Source organism: Agelaius tricolor, unplaced genomic scaffold (assembly GCF_023055355.1).
Source record: "Agelaius tricolor isolate 1412-34295 unplaced genomic scaffold, bAgeTri1.0.p SCAF_3, whole genome shotgun sequence".
NCBI lineage: Eukaryota > Metazoa > Chordata > Aves > Passeriformes > Icteridae > Agelaius > Agelaius tricolor.
The window spans coordinates 56,232,588-56,257,365 of record NW_027269263.1 but is presented as its reverse complement, the minus strand read 5'-3'; the positions used below and the strand labels follow the sequence as shown (position 1 = coordinate 56,257,365).

The following is a 24,778-nucleotide window of genomic DNA, read 5'->3' as shown; positions in this document are numbered from 1 at the left end:
TATCCTGACCTCTTCCTCTTCCTAGTTCCAACAAAAAAACCCCAAACCCTCCTAAGTGTGTTCACTGCTGCAGGATTGCCATTGACCTTTCATTCTTGTCCCTTCTCAAATGCAGACAGGCTAATTTTGAGTTAGTTTATTTCCAGTCTGTCAGATAATGTTTATGGGGCAGTAGGGATGTGGGACATGGAAGAGAAGAAAGGCCAAAATACTCCAGTTCTTCCCATGGCTGTCTAACAAACACTGGTTGAAGTTTTCATGATTCCAAGCTAGAACACGTGAACTCTGATACTGGGATTGTGTGTCACAACCTTAGGCATCTCATCCTTCTGCTTTTGGGAGACAATATAAAGGGTTTTAAGTTTTTTGTTGTGGTTTGTTTTTTACTCACCTCCCCACCCCTTCCATCTCTACAAGAAAAAGACTCTGACCTCAACATGGCATGAGTTAAAGGGCACCTGTAGTATTATTATCAAGCCATACGTTAGGGAATATTGAACTCAGTGCATGTATAGCCCATAGCTCTCTACTGGACCAACTGGACAGGAATGATGTCATGGAATTGTAAGGGAACCCTCAGGTTTTGTCAACCAACTCACTGCTGGTAACTGCTGCCTGAGCCTTCAGCCTGTCCCCAAAATGATTTTATATTCACAACTCATCAGTAGTTATCACTAGACCAGTAAACAGCTGATATAATATGGCTTTCCCCCCTCAAATATCAATATACAATCCTCTGATAATCTTGTAACTGCCTTTGTTTCTACTTTACAGTCAGCTACTTTGGCTTGGTTCAGAGAGTGGATTCATATCTAAAATTCTGACAGAATAATAAGTATTTCTAAATATATTTTCTTATTAAAAAGCCATTTAGTGCTAGGTCTTTAAACAAGACAAAGTTGGTGAAAGGGAGATGACTACTTCCCTGATTAAAGCACTCACCTTCTTGTCATGTGTCTGAACCCAAATCTTCCCCTCTTCATGAAAGATCTCTGACAAGGATAAAGCCTTGTGAAGGGTGTTAAGGAGTTGTTCTCTCTCCATCCTGCTGAAATTATTTCAGCCTTTCATAAACACATTTCCTGAACCACAGATTGGATGCCAAGTATCTTACTTGTCAAAGTTAGGGATGAATTCCCCCTCTTACTCTGTTCAACTGCTGTTATCTTATGTAAAGTAAAAACACCAAAAGGAATTGGACTGGAACTTGTGTTTTCCAATAGCAGAAGCCCCCAGTCTGCAGGTAATTCTGTTCCTCTCAATCATTTGCATTCCTTTTCCATACAAAACATGCAACAGGAGAAGCAGGCAAAGCCTCACAAGCAGAATTGTTCCACCACACCCTGGCAGATGAGATACCCCAATTGTCATTAGCATTTCTTTATGGAAAGGAGAAAAAACACCTATCAACACCAGGTAGCCTGCTTAAGGCTTGATTCAACTCCCCTCAGATTTGAGAAGAAAAGTGTAAAGAGAATGTCCCACATTGCACATTAACTGTTCTAATCACCACACTAGTGGCTAAAGGAAAAGAAATAATTTTGCAGACTTAGAATTTAATTTCCTCTGGGCTTTTTTTTTTTTTTTCCAGTGTCTTAAAAGAGATTTTACCTCAGGCCAAGTGCAACACTTCACCTCTATGGGCATGGAAATTATTTTGGTAAGAAAATGAGAGAAAGATTTGTTATGCTCAAGCCATTTTTTAATGTGAAAAACCTCTGTGTTTTATTCTTCAGCATGCTCTAGGAAAAATATCCTATTCTTTTACCAATTGTATCGACTCAGGAAGTGGCAATAAGCCACTCCCTAGCAGTTATTACAGAAATAATGCTACAACTGCATTGGGGTGCAATGGACAGGTCAGGCAATGCACGTGAATACATAGAGAAATGCATACACATAGACACTTATGCACAAATAAAACTTTGCTTTGCTTATAGTCATGACAAAAATTATCTTTATGGTCCAGATGCCCCAAAGGATTTAGAAAATCCATCTCCAATTGAACTAGTGACTTGACACAAGAGAAATCCAACTGACACAGTCTACTCAAACATGTAAGTGAAACAGGACCATTTCTTAAAGTAAAGATACCTGCTGTTGAGGCAGAATGTTGGTGCAGCCCTCACTCAAGGGCTATAGAACAGGCCAAGGAAAAGAGGGTAAAAATGGTCCTCAAAGAAATAATTTAGCAATGGCATGCAGCAAGAGCCTGTATTAGTGCCTGAACTATTCAGCATATGCAGAAATGACTGAAATAAGGTTGTGGTTAGTGAGAGAACATGATCTTTGGTGTATAATTATTTAGAGTACTAAAGATGAAAATCAACAGACTGCAGAAAGACCTAATACTGACCAGTGTAATAAAATAGGAAATGAAATTCAATGTAGAGAAATATAAAGTGACAGACATGGAAGAAGAAAAGTATCTTCACTTCATATATGAAATGATGGTCTTTCAATTATAATTACACAATAATGAAACACTGGTCTTGTAACAGTTCCATGAAATTATCATCTCAATGATTTGTGGTGGTCACAAAAGCAAAATAAATGTTACCCAAGGAATACAACACATCACACCACTGCTTCCATCCCTTCAAAAATTGTTTAGAAGAGTTAGGCAAAATACAAAAACACACAGGAAAGACAGAGGGAGTTTCCACAAGTGACAATTAGACCAATTTGGACTTGTCAAACTGGATGAGTGATGACAGAGGAGAGTTATGGTGTACATTTATTATGGACAGGAAATGATAATTTGTTGCTGGTTCAAAAACAAATCAAAAAGTGAGGTATTTCTCCACACAGCGTACAGCTAAGTTTTAAGAATCCTTTCTAAGGGACCACATAGCTCTCAAGTTTCTATTAACTTCAAAAAACCCACTGTGTCAACAGAGTTGTTTAGCAGCACAGTGACAAATACCAGATTTTTCTTTTCAAGGTTTCCTTTTTTGCTGCACCATTTCTATACTCATTTAACTGAACATGCAGTTCTGCACTGTGCCCTTCCTCACAGACTTATCCATCTGGTCTTGACTATGCCCTTCCTGCCCATGCAAAAATGCTGAAACTTTTACTGCTTGTTTCAGCATTCTTGCTACATACATCTGGTATTAGACAGTGATATAAAGATTTATTTAAACTGCAAACAAATCCTTTGTTGTCCTAGCCAGATTCAAAAGCATTACTTCCACTCACATTTTACACTCTTCACCTATCTAGAATCACAGAATGAGAAACACTTGTTTTCAGACTCATTTGGACAAACACAATACTTCCACAAGATACTTCCACAGAGAAAGCCTAAAGAACACACAAGGATGCACTGGTCTCCACAGTTCCTGCAGTCCTGTCTCCATCATGTACAAACCAAATCAATGTAGACTTTTACAGTATTGTTGGCCAGTTACTGGATCAAGTGTCAGCTTGCAAAGATGTATTCCTAATTCAGTATTTTTGGGTAGAAGTGGCTGTGAAAACAGACTCCTCCCTGTCAATCCTAACCAACTGAATTAAAAAGTGAAATTACCAATCTCAAATCTAAAACACGAAACTACACTTCATTTAAAAAAAAATTTTAAAAAATCAAACTTATCTAGTTACCCAATTAGTAAAGCACAACATCAATGACATACTCATGAAAAGAATACCTTATAAAACAGAGGGAACAAACTGAAAGGATGTGTATCAAGTAATGATACATTAATGCTTGCCTTAAATACATTTCTCACATGCAATGCTTGATATTTTATATAAATATGCTATTAGTTATACTTCACTAGTTGCAGAGTGATGCTAGGCACGATTTCACAGAAAGAAGAAGTCTGCCCAAAAAAGTGACTGGAAAAATATGTTATTTCCCAGAGCACTAGTCAAAGAAAATGCTCCTAGTTAACAGCATCACTAATCTCACAAACATAAATAGTTAATGAGACAAGTTTTCTAAATTTTATTTAGGCATCATAACAATAGGTAGGTTTCAGTGCAGAAAGCTAAACCAAGTATTTGAAAATTGATCTCAATGAAAATATGCACGCATTAAAGTGAACCAATAGTCCATCATCATTTGTGTAACATTTAAAACATTTCTTTCTTACTGCATCATGAGTAATATAGTTTTTTAGTCTTGCTAAATGAATACAAAAAAATGTATTACGAAAACAGAAGCCTACAGTGTGTCTAACCTACCTGCAGTAATAGAACAAGGTCTAATTCAATATTTTACATTTTAATGTGACAATTATTACATTAATATCACCAGTTAAAGATAATAGTAACAAGCCATTAAGATAATTATATGAATCACTAAAGGGGTATGAAATGGGAAACACAAGGAGCTTCAGATATATTTGAAATTATGAGAACTTTAAGTATAGTATTGTATGCCCACAAATAAAATGTTTTGAATAGATTTGACACTAGTCAGGTACCAAGAGGTTGTGTACTATTATTACAATGAAATAAACAGAACTCAATAGTTTCAAACATGGGGATGTGACAAACATGCTTGCATACTAGATGAAAAAAATACTAAAATAAGAAGAAATATTAAAAAAAAAAACCAGGTATACAAAACCTAGGATAAATGTTACTAATTAAAACAGTGGGAAAAGTAATTTGCAAGCCTTGTACTAGTGAGTTTATCACAGCTGAGATTTCCCTCTACCAAAAATAAGAAGTTTTTTTAATACACCAAATAAAAAAATATTTCTTCATGAATGGCATTTAATGTAACTACTTCCAGTCTGACAAAAAAAAAAAAGCTCTTGAAATACAGCCCAATATTTAATTTAATTGCTCTCCATTGCACATCTATGAACAAGGACATAAGACTACCCTGTCATCTGCCTGCATGCCAATGGAATTTTTGTATTCCTCACTACACCCCACGTGGCCTGTAGATGTTAGAAAGGCAACACAAACATTGCTGGAAAGAAGCACTTCAGCCTCTCAGAAGCAGCACTTCCAAACCCTAATAAACTGCCATTCCATTTTCTGTCCACTCACCAGTGTCCATTAGAAGGCAGCTGTGAGGGCCACAGCTGCATTCTGGGGTCATCCAGCCTCCTCCCAGGCCTCCCCAGCTCTGAAGGAAGCCCTTGAACGCCCAAGCCAAGCTGCAACTCCAGCCCCACCTGCCACCTCACTTGCAGGCTCAGCAACCACAACTCATGGCACAGGAGATGCTCAGCTGCCAGAGAAGACACTACCCCTAAAAAGTGCTACTGCTTATGCAAGGAAAAGCCCAATAATTAATAGACAGGAATCAACTTTATGAGCCAGCTTACAGAAGAAGTTAATACCAGGACAGTAAGAAATTACTAGACTTGAGAAATGCTTTGCAAGAAAATGCTAAATGATAACACAGTAGAAATTCAGAAAATTAACTAAACCCAAAATATTCAGACAACTACTAAAAGTCATGGTCCATGGTGAGGGCTATATGCAGACATGACTTCTACAGACTCAAAAGGGATCTTACAATATTTGCCAGTACCTAATTCAAATGTTAATTACCTTCTGTAAACACTATTGTGTATGTAAAGTGAAACACTATTACAAAAAATCCTACACCCCACACTAAAAAAATCCACCATATAGACTTCTTTGTCTAATCACAAGCAGGAAGTACAAAGAGATAACAGAGAGACAAGACTTGGTCTTAACACTTCTATACTTCTGAATGCAGTGAAGAAGGAATGACTTCTTATTTGGGTATTTGGCAAATTCAGGTTCCACTTCAAATATTCTCTTTTTAGAGTACACCACAATTTGATATAAGAAGGAATTTGATCTTGATTATCTTTTAGCCACCAAAACACCTCCAAACAGTGACTTAAAAAACCTCTTAATTCTATTTTGGACTTTGTCTAGGGATAAGACCATAAAGTCTTTATAAAATTATTTTTAAAAACATTCCTTCTCTAAGATGGAAAGCATCCACCTTACTCAGTAAGACATGCTATGGAAGACTTCAAGCCAAATACTCCAAATTTTAATTCTGTCAGGTTTTTACAGATTATGACAGAAAATTTTCACTAACTTCTCTCCTCTCTCCCACTATCACAACCCCCATCCCTCCACCAATGAAGCAGCCAAAAGACTGATGCACTAAACACAGCCCTGTAAATAATAGTATGTAGGAGATTAAACTTAAGCCTAATGCTACAGTCAACCTTCAACAGCTGAGTTCTATTAATGGACACTCCTTAAATGAAATCCTTATTGGTTACTATTTAAAGCTACAACTCCATTAAAATCTTGACTGAAAGAAATTACATGTGATACATATTGCCCATCACTGCCATGACAACACCACCCAGTTTCAAGTATGCATACATCATTTACCACAATTTATCCAAAGTAAAAAAATACAAAAAGGGTTCACTAATCAAATACTATCAATGACTACACAATGTGAAAGAGATGAGTTAATTTATAATGGTAGAGATTATGTGTAAACTAGACTAGTAAGACTTCAAGTGCACTGAAAAGCCCAGTGCCATTATTATTCTTTCAATCCTCTTCCTATGTGGATTTATTTAAGATCAGCATTGTAAAATTACAGCACTGTAAAGTCAAGGCACTGTAAAGAACTTAATAGAAAACATCAAGGGAAAAGACAATTAACTGCTGTTTCACTTCAATACTTCAATTTCATGCACAGGACCAGAAATATGGGGAGGGTGTGTAGGTTAGTATGCTGAATAGCAACTGCATACATGTGTGGCATTCTGTTCACTGCTGAATGTTTTCTCCTGTTGAATACTGACTGCTCTCCAATGCACAGTCCTTTGAGATTCAAAAGTGTTCCTGCTTTCTCATTCAAAGAATCTTTTGAATGAAGAAATTTTCAATTATTGACATATCAACTTAAGGCCAAATTATCTGTGGGAAGTTGTCAGCTTCCTACTTACACTACTCGTTGACCTTGTAACTCTTCATGTAAATCTATTTCTATATCTGAACTTCCCTGTTTTAGGCTCTGTCACTGATGATGAATTAGTAACAAGAAAGAAAACAATTTGAGCAAAAGATGATAGTAGAAAATAAAAAAAAAAGCCAACCCTATCCAATATTATGCTACTTGCTTCTAAGGAAACAGGTCAGCAGGTCTGAACACAGCTCCACTTTTAATCCACATGCTAGACTAAGTAAGGAAAGCACAACAAACTCCTTCAAGCCTTGAGCAGGCGAAGACACATTATGTTGCTGTTGTTCTGAACATCAGATGCACATTTTTCAGTCCCATCACAGTTCTTCCCTTTGATCTGGGTGTTACTTTCTACATTTAGGTTCACTTTGTCTGATACATCTCTGCTGCAGAAAGCAAGTGTTGTCTTGCTTTAGCCTGGGTTATCCTGGGTGCGTTTTCCTCTCTCAGGAGGTGGAAGGTGAGAGAACAGCTCCCAGGCAGTAAGGTTACTAAAGCCAAATCTCTTGCTTCCTGGACAAGTTAAGTACAGGGATGAAAGGATTTTGTTGTCATTTTTCTTGAATGACATGGTCTTGTTAATATATCTTTCAGTGAAATTATAAAAAAGCCCAGGACTGTTTGCAGTCCTGAATGAGCACACTAGCCAAAACAGAAGTGACCAACACTCTCACACATACCAGCAGCTGTGAGGGATTTTTCTTCATTTTATCATTTGAACCAAGTATTGATTGCCTTTTATGCAGCTAAGTGCTTTTCTGGCCAGACTCTATCAGCAGTTAGAATATAAACAAAGTAAGATTTTGTAACAGAATAAACAAAGCCAGAAATTTGCATTTTTGTACCTGTTTAAAACCTCAAGAATTGCTGACAGTCTAAAATATGTCACTCCAAGAATATATAAGGAAAAAGATGAAATCAAAGAAGTGCTGGTTTAGTTTTGCCTCTTCAAGGGTAATACATGCTTGACCCAGATAAGTATGTATTTAATTACTCCAGGAATGGTGCAAAAGATGGCTGGTGACCCCAGCTTCACAGTGTCTGCCATTATGCTGGGCTTGGAAATCTTACAAGGACATGGACAGGACAGACCCTCATGTACCATTGCAGGAACTACAGCTGAGACTTTCATCACTGACAGAAGACAGAGGTTTATGCTACTGGCTGTACTTTTTGTCTTGAGAATAAGGTTTCTGATAGAAAGACTGTAAAGCTACCAAAACTTTTTTTGGAAACAAGGGGTTTCCAATTTATAGCAATGGAAATTAGAGTATCAGATAAAATAGGTGTATCCTAGGCAGTCACATAAATAAAAATATACATATAAGGTACATAAAACATTCAAATCCATCTTCCTTCTGTCCCTACCCCTACCAAGGGAAAAAATTTAATCCTGTCAGTCTAGCTGCTACTGTTTCCAATTTGAAAAAGAAGCCATAGGGATGAGACCAATTTTTATTATTTTTTGCAGTGAAACCTAAACATGTGACAAATAGAAAGTTATTTAATCAATAATGATATCATAGAACAAGTTTTGACAAGACCATGAATAAAGAAAATCGCAGTAACAAGAAAGTAATTAAAAATGTCATTGCCCTTTAAGAGCACAAAAGTGTCTCTGATAAAAGGTCAAATGCAGGGGATAAAGTATTAACAATTACAAATCCCCAAACAGTTTTATTTAATAAAAAACAAGGTACTGAATAATTGAAAATATACAAACAGTATAATCTGTCAAATGTGACACACTTGGATCAAAATCCCTATGCAAGAAAGGTGCCAACTAGTAATGCTCAAGCTAGTGTTAAAAAAGCCAATCATTCTTATTAATACTTCAAGTTCAGCCTTCTAGTCTTTAATCACAGTTCATTAAATTGTAGTGCACTATGGGCACAATGTAAAATAGCTAGTCTGAGTAATTCAAAATATATAACCTCTCTCAGGAAAATAATTATGATATGGAAGGCAAAATAATTTATTTATATTCTTCAGTGCTCCATTACTTTTTAGTTTGCTTTTCTTTTAAATGACACTTACACAGCCAAACAGAAGGATAAAAAGGAAATATCCTTTTGCAACTTTCATGAGGACATGAAGATACCAACCCAAGGATATGTAACTCAGAAGCAATGAAAACAAAGTGTAGGGTTTTTTTCTTTTTTTAAGGAATAAGAATTTCTACTACTTAATTGAAGCCTGTTAAAAAAACCTTATAGGCAGGCAGGATAGATATCAATGAGCCTCCAGTAAAGAAATTAGCAAAAAAAAAAAAAAAGAAGGTAATTTCTCCTTGATGAAGCAAAATTGGTATGCTACAACTTCATCAAATGGGGATCTTAACCATTCAATTCATTAAGATACCATCCGCAGCTTTGGAAACTGTTCCAGAGCATGTGTGGAGTTCTCTTTGATGGTTATCCTGCTGCTGTTGTTTAACCAAACTGCATTATTTAGCTTGGCTAATTCACCTCTTCCCCCACCTCATCCCCCCAACTTTTTCTTTTTTTTTTTTTAACACTTTCCCATCCTTAATTAGTTTCCTCACAGTAAAAGCCAAGATGTCTTGACAAGCTCTCTAAAAGTACACTGCTTGATCCTCACTGTGCCAGAGCTACATTTTATGAGAGGTTTTCCTTTTAACTGGGAAAGACCAAAGTTAACAAGACTATTAATGTACAAAACATAAAAATAATAACCAGAACGGTATCTGATGCTCTTTAGTCTAGCAAAGGACAATGCAGTATAAGGACATGAAGGTTTAATCTTTCTGTTGCCAAAGAAAAATGGAAATGTCTCCTGGAAATGGTACAGGGTGCCATCTTCACCAGCATTTAACAATGACACAGAACTGGAGTTAACAGAAAACAAAGAGACAGAGTTAAGCATAGACTGCCAGCTTAAAAGTCTCCTAGAAAACAGATGGACAAAAACCCCTAAACAAACAGCAAGAACATTATCATACTTCAGGATTGTGCTATGGCACAATATTTTGATATTCCAAGAAGTGAGGTATTCCAAGATATTCCTCTTCATTGAGGTTGGCATTTGAGAACAAATTAAAATTTTCTGAAAATCAAAACTACTGTTCCTTACTATGCCAAGTATACTCAGGAATGCTACAAGCTGCATATCCAGACTGACTTTTTATTTCAAACTACTTTGTGGAGGAATAAATACAACTACATGTTCATACATTAAAAATAAAAGTAAATCCAAGAAACTGTACCACTGCAAGAAGTTACTCAAAAGAAATGGCTTCAGAAGCAAACACCACTATTTCTACTCTACTGTTAATGACATTATGATACACTATTTTATAAGTGCACAATAACACCAAACAACCTCGAGAACTTATTTGATTTACAGTTTATCCAGCAGCCTGTAACAGCAAGTCTCTTCCAGGTAGCCTTAAATCATATAGAAATGAATGGTTTAATACTTAAAAATGGATATGTTTATCCTGCAGATGCAAGAATGTGAAACTGCTCTTAAAAACAGCTCAGTATTTCTCTGACTTAGGGGCTAGAAGAGATCTGTTACTTTGCAACCCCAAGGTCTATGTTGTGTTCACTACATACACTCTCAAGCCCAGCAAGTCAATCCTCTAATTACCCAGATCTCTTCTTTTACCTTCCTGATTTCTACTGCTAAGGTTCTATGATGCACTGCCTGCCATTAAAAATAGCTTGAACCACAACCAGATTTTTCTTTTTTCCTGCTTGATATTCCAGGAATCAAACCCTTAAAACAACATCTGCCTCTATAATATTCACAACCTTGCAGAGCCATCAACACGGATGGCTGCCACATGTCTGAAATCAGAGGCAAATGGAACAGTGGGTCCTCTTACACTCTGGAGAAAGGCAGATGCCAGCAAGGGCTCAAGAGAAGTGTTACAAAAACCTTTGCTAAACTAAAGCATTCCAGTGCTGCTCCAAAGCCAAGACCTTCAAGTTACAATGCAGGGAACCTGGAAACATAAAGCATGTGCCTGGCATGGACCTCATTTCTTACTGAGAGGATATGGATTGGATCTTACCAGGGATATTAGCAACAAACCACACTTTGTGGGAGATTCTGGGATAGATCTCTACAAGCCCTTGTCAACAGCAATAAAGACTCCCCATGACACAACCTCCAAGAGCCAAAAACCCAGTAGTGCCTTCTAATGCTTTCTCATTCCATTGTCTGTACTACAGCTTTGAAGCAGCAATTCAATACCTGTGGAATAATGCATTTTGTGGTAAATATGAGAGTCTAAAACACCTAAAAGTCTACTGACAGACATGCCTGGCATCACTGAATTTAAAAGCATTCTGCTGCATCCTCTAATTAAAGAAAGTCTGATCCACAAAAATGAATGTGCCTGAAGGTGATAAAACTCTAACTAGAACAGAAAATTAAATATTCCTGCTTCACAGAAGAGCTCTGTGCAGCCAGGATCCATGTCTCAAATGAGGCCTTGTCCAGGCCTTTCTTAATGGACTACTGGAACCATAACACATCCAGCAAAAAATTATCCAACCACAAGCAGTTAATGGTTAATGTGTTTTCTATCAGGAGATTTCTATGATTTCCTAACCAGACAATGCAACCACAGATCAATTAATAATATCTCTGTGTAGGTCTTCTTTAAATCTTACTCATTTCTAATGAAAATGATAAATTAGTAGATGCATTTCACATATATAATATAGAGTATTTTTACCAGAATAATTTTTTAAAAATAAATTAGTTATTTTACAACAATTCATGAGACTTTGAAGAGACCTATCTTCTAAAACTTTTACATTTTAGTACATTGCCTTTACTGTTTCTTCTTTTTAAAAAAAAATAAAAATTATCTATTTAAAGCCCTTTCACAGGCCTTAAAGTAATATTTCAATATTCCTTTCCTGAAACAAGTCTGACTAGATTAAATACAATCTTCCAGACCTCTGGTCAATTATTTTCAGTATTCTCTGGGGGGTTTTTAACAGTTTTTTTCCCAAGTCTTTATTGACCTTAGGCTCTTAAATCAAGCAATTCATAACTTAACATTCAATCACCCAGTGTAAAAGAATTGCTATAATGAAGATGAAGTAAAGGGAATAGTAAACAAATTGGAATAATGGAGAAAAGCAGACAGTAACTCATGGGATCTTTGTAGTTTACATGCATTACACTAACTCTGATGGCAATACACTACTTACAAAGAGCTCAAAAATCCTTTCTAACACAGAGGAATTTACTCTCATCTAGCAGGAACATTATTCTATGTGCCCACTACCTGAACACAGGACCAGCTCTCACACTGCTCACCAAACCAGGTCCATGGCCAGGAAAGAGCTCAGCTCTGGAAGGCCACAGCAAGGCCTCCCACAGCTCCTTCTGTCCTGAAGCACATTTTATCCATGCACAAGTTCCATGTTTATGTGCCCGCTGTACCTACAGCCACGTGTAGAGAAGCTTTTCTGTTACTGAAACAATCATAAGATACCTGAAGCTGGGCAGAAAGGAACCATACAAGACTGTGAAAAAAATAGCATGATGGCTTGTTTACACACTAAAATCAACACCTGCCCCCACCATTAAATTAATAAGCTTTTTTCACCCTAGAAAATACTTCTAGATCTTTTTTCATTCACTGGATTGAAAGCAGTATTTCACTATAACCATTTTTTCACAATTATTTCAATCTAGGTCAAAGCTGGTGGCAAGTCTTAGAACTGCTTCCCAAGGTGAAAGCAGCCACTCCTGGTTTGTTGTTAGCAGTCTATCCATACAAACACAACCCAATATTTAGGTAATATGTCTTTAAAAGTAAATAAACTCTTTTTCTGTCCATCCCACTTACATTTTTCCATTACTAAGTCGCTTTGTTGCCAAAAAGACTAAAAGAGGTACAGGATTTCTGAAGTTTACTTGTATTTAGACAAGTAAAAATTTGCTGGGCTATTCTTTTTCTTAATGTATTTAATTGATTCCATCCTCAGTAGTAGTGCCCTTTCATTATTATGCAACCTACTTCAAATTATTTTGATTAAACTAAATTTTATTAAACCTCATACAAAGCTAGCTACTCTAGTCACTCTTTGCATGCCTTAAAAAAATAGTAAAACAACAAAAAAATCACCATAGAAACAAATCACTGGACAAATAACAAATAAACCACTAGATAAGTAATAAATAAACCAGACCTTGGGATCAAGTTTTTCAGAAATAAATGAAAGTAGTTTGTTAATCAATACCAAAAAATTCTAACTGAATACTGCTTTCAAATAGCCAACATAAAAATCATCACCTTGTTGTCATACTAACTGAGAAATTAATATATGCATGTGCTTCTCAAGACTCTCTAGAAAAATGTTTATTTAAGAAATGTGTTTCAAAATGCCAATTTTGTACAGAATTTAAAACTTAGGATAAATATAAAAATATACCCTATACATAGATACACATGAATCCCATCAGAAAACAATCCATAACATCCAACTTCTAATTCATGTAGATCAGTATCATAGACCTCAATCTGCAGCTTTGATAAAAGACAATCCAATGTTAGGTCATAATAATTTTAGTCTAGCTAGTCTCTAACTAACAGGATTTATTTGTTGTAACACATTAATTTAGTGTAACAAGTTCAACTTGAAAAGCTCAGCTTCCAGAACAACTAATTTAACTTCCTCCACAGGAAATATGCTTATTTGAAGGCATTGCTGGTATTTTCTGTGGAAAGAACACAAGATAACCACAAAAGTCTATTTGCAATGCCTCTGTTCTGATTGTATGCAATGATTCTTCCGAGAGCCATACGCCAGTTTGGGACTGTAATTCAGGAAAGAAAACATTCACTTACCGCAGTGTGACTGGAAAACCTGTGGCTTGACTACCTGATTGCAGATATTGCACACTACAAGATAGAAATCATCATGAGCTGGATAATGGCCAAATAAGTGCATATCTGTGGGAAAGTTAAAAATATATACAAGAATTAGAAGTTATGCTTTAAATATCTATTAAGAAAAAAAATTGAAAATACTGTAGGGCCATTACTGTTATATTAATTGACACAAAGCAAATGCATACATTGCTCCATAAGAGCTTCTTACTATGTTAAAGAGATTTTTTTCCCTCTTTTGGGTTTCAAGGTCCTGTACTAATGCTGCAGTGTCACCCCTCAGTCTGAGTCAGAACACAGACTGCAACACCTTTTCTTAACACTTGCTGCCAAGAAGTGGAATAAGCATTTCTGTACTGGTCAAATGTTGAAACAGTAAAGGAATATTTTTTAAAAAATCTCTGCCTAGAGATCCTTATAGAAAACATGTTGCATAGGTTATATTCTAGGTTACAATATTCTAAGCTTGACTGTAAATTGCTTGAGAAAAGCTCCTGCTTAAAAGCTGGTTATAGTAACCAAGGTCAAGGATCCTACAGCTTCAAATACAGCCAGGAATGCCATGCCATATGAAATTTCTGGTTCTGTGCAAATCCCCTTCCCTAGTTCTGACACCCTGCTGTTTGTCCCCAACAAATACTGTGGCAAGAGACAAAGTTGGTTAATAAGGTATTTCTTGGTGATGGTATGAGGAATTTAATGAAATCCAAAGACAGGTACAGTCAGATGATGACAGGCACTTGTCCCTCTCAGATGAAACACATAATGCAATACATGCATTCTTAAGCCATTACAAACAGAGTAAAATGGGTTTAAATTACTAACTGAAGTCCTCAGAACTCTAACATTACAAGTGAGGGAACCTGTTCTAGTCTTCATTGGTACAGCTTAAGAACAAGCACACACACTCATGCACCACAGCTTGGAGGACAGAAACTCCAGTCACTTCTACGCATTTCAGTGGGATCGTGTCACCGTACCCAGTGCTGCTAATGAATGTGCTGCTGCACTGCTAACCCCATGCCAAGCAGTGGCCCCACAGATCACACTCTCTCTCACATTATAAAAATAAAAATGTTGTAAATTTCAGTGTTACTCAGAAGCATCTGAAATCTGTTACAGAACTTACAAATGTAGACTGAAATATTCATCTGGTGGTTTTTAAACAGAAGGAAAATCAAGAGAACAAACATGTAAAACAGCAGCTGTGATTGATAAACATCAACAACTAAATCCTACTTCTCCAGTAAGTCATGTACTTCTAAAAAATAGTGATTTCTTTCAAAAACTGACTCAACCAAGTACCTTAGTTCAGTAGTTCTTTAATAAAGCAATTATTTTGGCCCTAGAACTACTTTCATAAGTAATTTTGCCCTGGCCTCTGGCATTGTAGGTAACATCACTGCTTATGATGGCAGTGCTTGGCATGATGAAGTGCAAAATGTCTTCAGCTCCCAAAAAGCCCAGAGGAAGGGGGCATCACACACATGCTAATACATGCAGTACCACAGGCAGATCCAAAGAGGCTCATTCAAGAATCCTTGGGGACAAACCAGCCCCACCAACCTGCAGGTATTTCACATGTATGATGTGCATTGCTCCTTTACCCACTGAAAACCAAAACCTTTTCCTTTCTTTTACTGCTTGTACCAGGTTATGAAATCCAGTTGAAAGGTTAACCACACATGACACCTTTTCAGACTAAATTTAAAAGAATGCTGGTGGTGAGGTATTGTGGTACTTCTGGTGAAGCCAAAGTTAGGTTCAATCAAATCTTCCTTACTGGTAAAACAGATAAATAAACCTCTAAGCAGGCACTAAAACAGGCCTTTTTATTGTATTTATTGTTTTAATATGAAAATTAAGTGGCCTTAAAAATTATTTTACAATGGCTATTCCTAGCTGGATAGTTTTGATGACAACCTACAGATTTTCAATAACAGCACTGTAAATTGCACAGAAAGGAGTACTTCTTCTGGATATGATTTGACACAAAGTCTCAGCTCAAAAACATGCATTTAATTACAGTTATGAAGTATTTTTTAAATGGTTAAAACATCTCAAAATATTTTTTCTGCTGTTCGAAAGGTACGGTGACAATCTTCTAACAAAAACGTAGAGACATTGCCCTCCACAAACAGAAAAGTTACAACTGTTTTCCAGTTTAAATTCCTTAAGTTCATTTAACCTTCACAGGTCTGTATCTTAACCTTTAAAGCATGTCCAACTCTGAAGTGTCTAAAGCTTGGCTGGGTCTGAGGCTGAGTTTTTATGATTTCTGGCTGCAGGGAGTAACTTATAAAAAACATAAGGTATTACTACTGGCAAGAACCATTCAAGGACATGGGTGGCAAAGGGATCACGTTGGTTCACAGGATCACAAAACCATCTATCTTTTCATCAGGCACTGCCAAGGAGCCAGAGCAATGAAGGAAAAGTCAGCTTGCTCCACGACCCTGGCAAACACCACTGCACCTATCAGGTAAATAGCATCATTCCAGGTTTTGGTTTTTTTTCATACTCCATATGGGTTAATATACAAAGAAACTGCACAGACATGTAGGAAAACACAGCAAAATGCTGCTGTAAGAAACACAGCATCAGAAGGATGCACAGATGCAGTGACATCCTGAAGCAGCATTTTGGAAATGTTTTCATTTTGCAGGTGCCGAGAAGTAGTCCATTGTAAATGTGAGTCTTCTGTATGAAGTTATCAGCTCCCTCTCAAAAGTCCACTTAAAATAATTCAAGAATCTCAAGGATACAAGACTGCAGGTTGAAAATAAGAATCACAGCACACAAATATACTGCTACTATTGAATCAGAATAGATAAAAACTTGAACACCATCTTTCAGGTTTTTAAGATTCCTTAAAACTCTCACTATGCAGGAGTTTTTAAGAAAAGAAAATTCTTTAAGTTCAAGCACTACCTCTCAGTTTATTCATGTTAATCAGATTGGCACAAATCTGTTTTCATGATTAAATTCATGATTTGTAATGATATAAATTACTTTTCAATTGAAATTGCACAACATATTAATATTGTCTCACTACAAAGTCCAACTGGGGATACACTTTATTAGATGCAATAATACTACAAATACAATCCAGATCAGAGAATTTACAATGAATAAAGCAAGGGACATTTGAAATTTAAAATAAAGTAGAAAAGATTAACAGCTATATATCTTTTCATACAGGTTTTTCTGTTTTTAATAAGAACAGTTCAATGCTACCATGTCCTACTCAAAATAACCAAGACTGAAAGATTATTTTAGACACTGGTATCTTTCTTAGATCAGATTGCAGCCATTTGACAATTTAGACCTTATGTGTGCAACAAAAAAAGACAATGGCCTCCCCAAACAAAAAACTGTCTTCTAAAGGCAATAATCACATCTCCCTCTCTGCTTAGTCACAAAAAATCGTGATAAGCTTTTCAGAAAAGATTACTTGTGGGGAAGAAAACATGTCTCTAAAGTCAGCTCAGGAAAGACTTTTTCATGGGAAGAGGCAAGACCACTGAAAAAGACAGATAACTATTGAATAAGGTGAGAGACTATCAAATGCTACTGAAATAATTATCAAGGTACAAAAAGAATAAGGAGGGACAGAAAAGCAACTGTAAAGAGTATTTATTTTCTACCAAAAACTGCCTATCCCCTAGAAGTGAAACAAAGTGACCACAGCATGCATGACTCACCACCCACTGGCCCAGCCCTCCCACAAGGTAAAAGCACTCCCTAGCCCCCATCCCAGTCACCTCATTTTACTGGAAGACACTTCCAGCAGATTCAAAGTAGACTCTTGATGGCAAAAAGAAGTGATAACTTATTTTTCAGTAAGGGCCATCCACATATACCTCACTCCTTGCAGTGCTGGACTCTCAAATTGAACCATAACTGACACAGCCATGCCCCTGCTCAATGAGAAAAGCCTGCTTGAAAATGAGCTACTGAACTAACAGCATGCAAAAGGGCCCATATCATGGGAAAGATATTCTATATAGCTGGAAATCTGAGACAGTGAATGCTGCCTGTTCAAAATGACTTTCCTAGATTAAAATCTTAAATTATTACTCTGTGTATATTTTGCTATGGCACTTGAAAAATGAATACAACTTTTGCCTGTAGGTGTTATATTACTAACATTTGCAAATAAAAAGAGAGCTGTAGCCATATGACATAGCTTTGTAAGACATCAATTTGGTGAAATGTGCTTTAAGAACACAAATATCATAGAAAAAATAGAAAATGTTGCTTCTTCAAATTGTGGCACAAACACAAAAATGCAGGTGCCAGATATGACTTTTTATCTTCTCCAATAACACAGAAAGAAATTATTTTTAGTAACAATCCAAGGCAGATGACTTACATGAAGTTCCTTCTCTATTATTATATAATTCATAATCATTTACATCCCACTGTATAATAAAACACAAGCTAGAAATAATCTAAAACATTCTTCCACTGCAGAATTAAGGTTGTCAAACAGTAAGACCTCACAGTATTGCGTGGGAAATCAAGTTTTAATGATGATCTTTTGCTATAAATTATACACACTTTAAATGTTCACTTATATATCTGTTGTTCCACTAAATATACCCACAAAGCCTGCTTTGAAAAATATTAGTGATGTTTATGTGCCAAGAGAGAAAAGGGGAGTGAGGAGAGGAAGAGAAAGACTATTCAAGACACACTGCACACTGGTTTAAAATTAAAGAGGAAAGCTAAAAAAAATAGCAATGGCAAAAATGGCAATGGACAAAACTAAATATACATGATTCTTCCAGCTCCTGAAGCTACACACTTTTAAACTCTATGTCTAGAATTGTGCCCAGTATTTCCCTCTTGTTCACAGAGGCAACAAATCTGTACATCATTCAAGAACTGGAGTAAAGTACAAAATCTTTCAGTGCAGTAGATTACTTCTACATTTGAGATTACTTAAAAAACGAAGTCATTTGAATGGTGAATTGAAACTTGAAACTGCAACAATAAAAAGACAATCTTCAGGGCATTATTCAGACAGCAGTTAAACACACTTGCATAGACAGGTTGGTCTTATCATAGAAATAAATGTCACACTCTTTCCATTTAACATGAGCTTATTCTCCCCCGAGTGCAGTTTTCCTTTCTTACACAAAAACCAGTAAGTCACTTCAGTAATTAGTTCGCCAGAATAAATTGCATTTTACCTCTGAAAATGTCAGTCACAGTTGCAAATTAATCACAGAATGATTTAAACTGAAAGAGATCGCTGGATGTCATTTACTCCAAAATCCTGCTGAAATTGTGGCTAACTTCAGGGTCAGAGCCACAAAGTAATGCTCAAGATCATTTTCTGATGGAAAAATGCAGGTCATGCAAGTAATCGTGAAGTTAAGGACAAAATAAAATTAAAATATACACAACAGAATTAACACAGGACAAACACAACTGTCATAAGTCCTGACTGATGCCCTTCAGGTGCTAATACAAGGAACTTAAAGCGTCTGCATGCTAAAAAGTCAAGTGAGAAAGAAAATCAATGATAAAGAAAACAGAAATACTGGCCTTCTCAGGAGCAGCAATAATAAATGAAACATGATCATCATAAAGGAAAAAAAAAGTAGGGAAAAAGCAGCAAATAGACTTAGGTGTCAGTGTGGTAAAGAGTTAAGGTCATGACACCTTTAAACCAGTCCAGTATGGTTGAATGGTATGCTGCCTCCCAGGTTAGAGCAATCATGAGGACAGTGGCAATCCTAAAGAATGCTGGGAATAGTTCATTAATTATAGTGTAAACAATAAATACCAGCCCCAATGACGCAGGAAGACTTTGTACTCCACGGCCTTATCCAGGAGTTATGAAATGGTATCCAAGATGGAAACGGTGCCTTCTACTCCCAAAGACCCATAATAAAAGAAAAAACAAAAGTTCATAATTGGGAACCAGTGATCTAAACAAATGTTGTGGATTAACCATATCTGCATATCTTTTGTAACAACCATTGTTTGGAAGGGATTACAAAGTAAACTAAGCCACACTGACATTACTGTTTTGCATAAGACACTACATACCAATAAAGAGAAGAATGAAATAAGCATGGAAAAATGTGACAATGTTGTTCTTCCATAATTCTGAAGGCTTTTTTGTCATTTATGTAGGCTATTTGCCATCTCAGTCTAAGGTAATTTGGCAATAGAGGACCAGAATTGCCTGGGCTAGCAGATTAACATATCACAAGAATACTGGAAAACACAAAACTCACACATCAAAAAGTATGCTGCATACCTGTGACACCAAAAAATCTCAGGTTTTCATGTCAGTTTAGCAGGAGGAGGACAATAAAACCGATGTTTGTAATTGAAATGGACATCACTCAATTACACAGTATCTAGTTTTCAGTAAGGTAAGTGTAATTGTAACATAAGAACACGAGGCAATTGTAACAACTCCAGTAACAGCTACAAAATCATTAACTGTTCTTACAGTTTTCCTTAATTATTAGCTTGCACTTAAGGGAAATTATCTAAAGAAGTTTCTTCCTCAGGAACCTGGATTTTGAACTGCCTTCTATTTTACATACAACATATTTCAGGAACTATAGCAACTGCTTATGTAGTTTGTATTATAAGACCATACAGTCAATACCCAGAAGAAAATCCTGCTATACTGTAAAACAGATACCAGTTAAACATCTTGAGATCGAAAGACAAACAAATTAAAAAAAAAAAAAACACAAACAAAAATCCCAAAACAAAATCAAAATTTCCACAAAAGTTACCAAATATCCCTCAAAAATCTAGGTGAGCAAAATAAAAGGAATAAAAGGCTTTTAATGTGTTAAAAACAAGCTAGAAGAGTAATGTAAATGTAAACAGTATTTTCAACCATTCAGATCTGACTTTTGGGATTTAAGGAGATGTGTGCCACCAAGTATCCCTATTTTCCCAACCAGATACATTTAGTCTAATTAAAGATATCACCTCCAGCTACAAATTTCATCTTGCTTATGTCTGGAAACCTTCAGGACAGCAATAGTATTATCAAATGACAGCAAAAATTAAATTACTGAGGGCGAGGAAAAAAAGACACATTATTAATAAGGATCCAGACCATGTACTCCATATCCAGAAGAAGAAGTGACATTCCATCTATGTAACACACAGCTTAACTATCCCCAGACTCCTGAGTATGGAAAGCATGGCAAAGAGCTGATCAGAGATTTCTAACCCTGCAGATACAGTGGATTTCTCTTAGATCTCACATATATCCCTATCAAAAACCTTGGAGAGTGAGCATGGCTGCACACAGGTGTGCATGCAAGGGGGAGGGAATGTGCAGGAAAATCATCAATCTCTACATTAGAATTCTGATTTCTTAACATCCCACAGGCAGACATAAGGGAGGAATGGCTGGAAATCATCTTCATTTCTCTCATAATTCCAAGTGTACCTCATGCACCCTGACTAGGCAGTCTCCACAAACCACCACAGAGCAACAGAACAATTCTTTCTTTCTCAAATATGTATCAAGGAATTCTCACTGCAAATGTCATCACAAGAAGTACCCTTCATGGATGATGGCACTAAATTTCAGCTCAGATTGATGGATAACTCTCTGGAATCAGACATTTGACCTTCAGCAACAGTTAGAGGATTGCACCACATCCATACTTTCTGCAGCAGGTGGACTCTGACAACTTTTATGCTGGGAAAACACACCTTGACACAGGAAGAGATGTCTTCTGCAAATTAACTACAATAACTCACAGAAATACACAGTGTTTCAGATTTTGATTTTTCTGCATGAAGATGATTAAGCTTTCTGATACACAGCCAAATAAACTAAACAGGTTTGGAAACACCATGAGCATACTGGTCCTGCAGAAGCAGTTAAGATGAAGCTCTGGAGATACCAAATGCTGCTTGACAAAGAATCAAAATAATTTAACAACGCATCTGTAAACTTCACAACATGTGTAGTACCTTTGTACTACACATCATCTTTAGAGTGAGTCAGAGTGAGTATTCACGTGGTTTTTCCTTATTTTACCCCATTTTCCTCATAACTTCAATGATTTTATATTAAGTGAACAAATATTAGTGAACTAAAAAATAAAGTTTGAAAGAAAAATAACTTCTTTGACATTTACTGACATTTTCTTTTGGTTTTTTTTTAAAGGAAATATTGAATATGTCATATTAAGGATTACTGAATTTGGAGCAAAAAGAAATGTTTTAAATCCAATTAGTTTGCAATGTTTTTACTAATTCCAACCTTTGGAGTGCTAGTAATGAAATACTACAAGGATAGCAGGTTTAATTCTTTCATTTTCTTCAACGCACACTAAGAAAAAGTTCTCTATGCAGTAAAACAGTCCTAAGGAGAAAAATCCCATGGCCACAAAAACCCCTTCATTCCTATTTCTTCTGTGCAGACTGCCATGAAGCAGACTTTAATCCTCCAACTGGTGTTTCCTTCATAAATACTCAGCAAGACACAACTGGCACTCACACACTCGCCTGCAAAGCTGTATTATCTTCTGCACAAGAGTGACTCTGGTTTAAGGCAGTACAACTGGACTGAAGGAGAGAGCTGGCTTAATTCCTGGCTCCCAAACAACATTCTTGCATGACCCTGATTAGATTTTTCTGTGCCTCAGTATCCCATCTCTAAAATCAGGATAATATGCTCTTTGTCTGCCCTGCCTGTTTAGATTGCAGCCTTTCAGTATTCTCTTACTATTTGTCCATACACTGGGACCACAATGGGGCCCTTCATTTTGGCTGGGACCTCACCATGACAATAGAACAAGCAACTAATAAGATAACTTGCAGTGTGTTTTACAAGCACTGTGTGACAATCTTGACAGAAATTCCTTTTTTTTGAGTAAGGACATAAGTTATTAAAGGTTAAAGAAAGTCTTATAAAAATGAATTTTTCACACCTTTCTAGGCCACCTCTTTAGTAACATTATTATTATTCTTGAAAATAAAATAGCATTATCAGAAAAATATGTGTCAGAAAATGATCAATTTTTATAGTACGGATAACTATGAGTAAATGAGCAAATAAACACTGAGAAAAATAAAATCTTTATCTCACCTATGTAATTTTACAAAATGCTAAGTATTTCATTGATATTCACTTCTCCCTACAAAAAGAGCCACAGCCAAGAACATCTTTTAATTTCACTCTCTTCTCATCCAAGACAGAAAGTGTCTGCTCATTCTTAATCAACAGCTGGATATTAAATGGAAATGTATTGTCTAAATGTACCGTCTAAAAGGACACAAATAATTCTTATGCCAGCTCTCTGAGCTTTTTCTGTATTGCCTCCTACACCTGCAACAGCATCTCTTTTCAGGAATATTGCCTCTCATGTAACTCAACTCTCTGAAGAAAGTTACTTTCAGATAGACTTTCAATAACATCATCTTTTTCCTTCACACAGTTTCAAATGAAATAGATTTAGTTCTCTTTCTTGTAGGCATACAGATCAAACTACTGCTTAAAGTTTTCAGCTGTGGGGTTTTTTCAGTTAGATGACTTATGCCAAGGAAAGATACATGAGAAAAAATATTAATGAATAACAGGAGGTGGAAAGATGAATGAGAAACTTCCTAACCAAAATTCAAACATACAAAATATCTACCCCAAGGCCACTTCGATAAAACTGCAAAAGAATTCCTACAAATTGAAGAGCAGCCTACAGTTCCACTATCACACAACTCCAGACAACAGCTCTCATTCTAAGAATTCTGGTCTCAAGGGAATAATTATCTCTGCAAGTGCAATCACTCAGACTTGCACTGTCTGAAAAAGCATATACACATCAGCTCTTACACTGAGATTTATATAGTACACTTCATGCACACCACAACATCTCCCAGTACAGGAATATGCTCCTGCTGGTTCAACGTGTTGCCTACAGACAAACAAGTCAGGCAGTGCAGCACTCTGTGCTGGCCCAGCAGTCTCATCCTTACTGCAGGAGGTAAAAGCACAGTTTTGCTGGACTAACCGTGTCCACAACGAGAGCCTGCAGCACGTCTCAGGGAGTGCTCTTACCTCAACAGACACAACCCTTAAAGAATATGGTCATGAAGGGCTCAGGTCAATACAAGTCTGTATGCCACTGAAGTGTCCATCACATCTTCAGTATGAACATATTAAAGTGTATATATATATATATATATATATATATATATATGTACACACACACTGTATTCAGAGGTATTCCATTCCCTCCACCTCCCTCCTTCCTCCAGGAGTGCTACTAACACTTTCTCAAAGGTACAGGATCAACCACAATTTAAAGCCACAAAATAAAGCTTTGCAGTTAAAGTGACCACCCTATAAAGGAGCAAACTCCACTACCAAGACAAACTCATGAAATTTGCTGCCATAAAATGAGAGTAAAACCAAGTTTTTTGTTCCTACACCAAGCAAAAAAAAGGCCTTAAGAAACTTGTGGAGATTTTATCAACTAAAGAATGAGCAGAAGAACCTTTACGTGTTTTCCTCTGAAATATCAAGATATTTCAGTTCTGAAGACCTTCAAAAAATTTACAGGGCAAGTCTAAAATAACATGCCCATCTAGTAGTACTGAAGAAGCAAAAGAAAGACATGAAAAGCAATGGAAGACACACTTACTACTTGTATCTGTCATCAACTTGTTATGTTGCACAGTACCTACTCCTGAGACAAATCATTGGTTAAATATTGTCACTCAAAGGCATACATGTTAATATAATAGAAGCTATTAGTGGGGGTTCTTTCCTTTTAATGAAAGAAAGAAGCAGTTTATTAGCTCAATCAGATTATTGTTGTGTTTCAATTTCTGCTACACTGAATACAGCACAAGTCATATTCTCATCTCCACATATGTAATACTCACTATCTAACAAAAAAAAAAAAAAAAAAAAAAGCCACAATTTTGTTTTTGTGTTCTCAAACACAGCCTTGGGA

General features: G+C 36.4%; 1 protein-coding gene across 3 annotated transcripts in view; it reads right to left on the bottom strand.

The window, feature by feature from the left end:
- Positions 1-24,778, bottom strand: part of ATXN7L1 (ataxin 7 like 1) — a 110,948-nt gene that overhangs the window by 61,331 nt on the left and 24,839 nt on the right. For 2 of the 3 annotated variants that reach the window (XM_071423929.1, XM_071423928.1), the window contains exon 3: positions 13,776-13,880. The exons of the other annotated variant lie outside the window; for it this stretch is intronic. In XM_071423929.1, the coding sequence (XP_071280030.1) occupies positions 13,776-13,880 (105 nt within the window). The remainder of the gene's footprint in view (positions 1-13,775; positions 13,881-24,778) is intronic. 3 annotated transcript variants of the gene reach the window in all.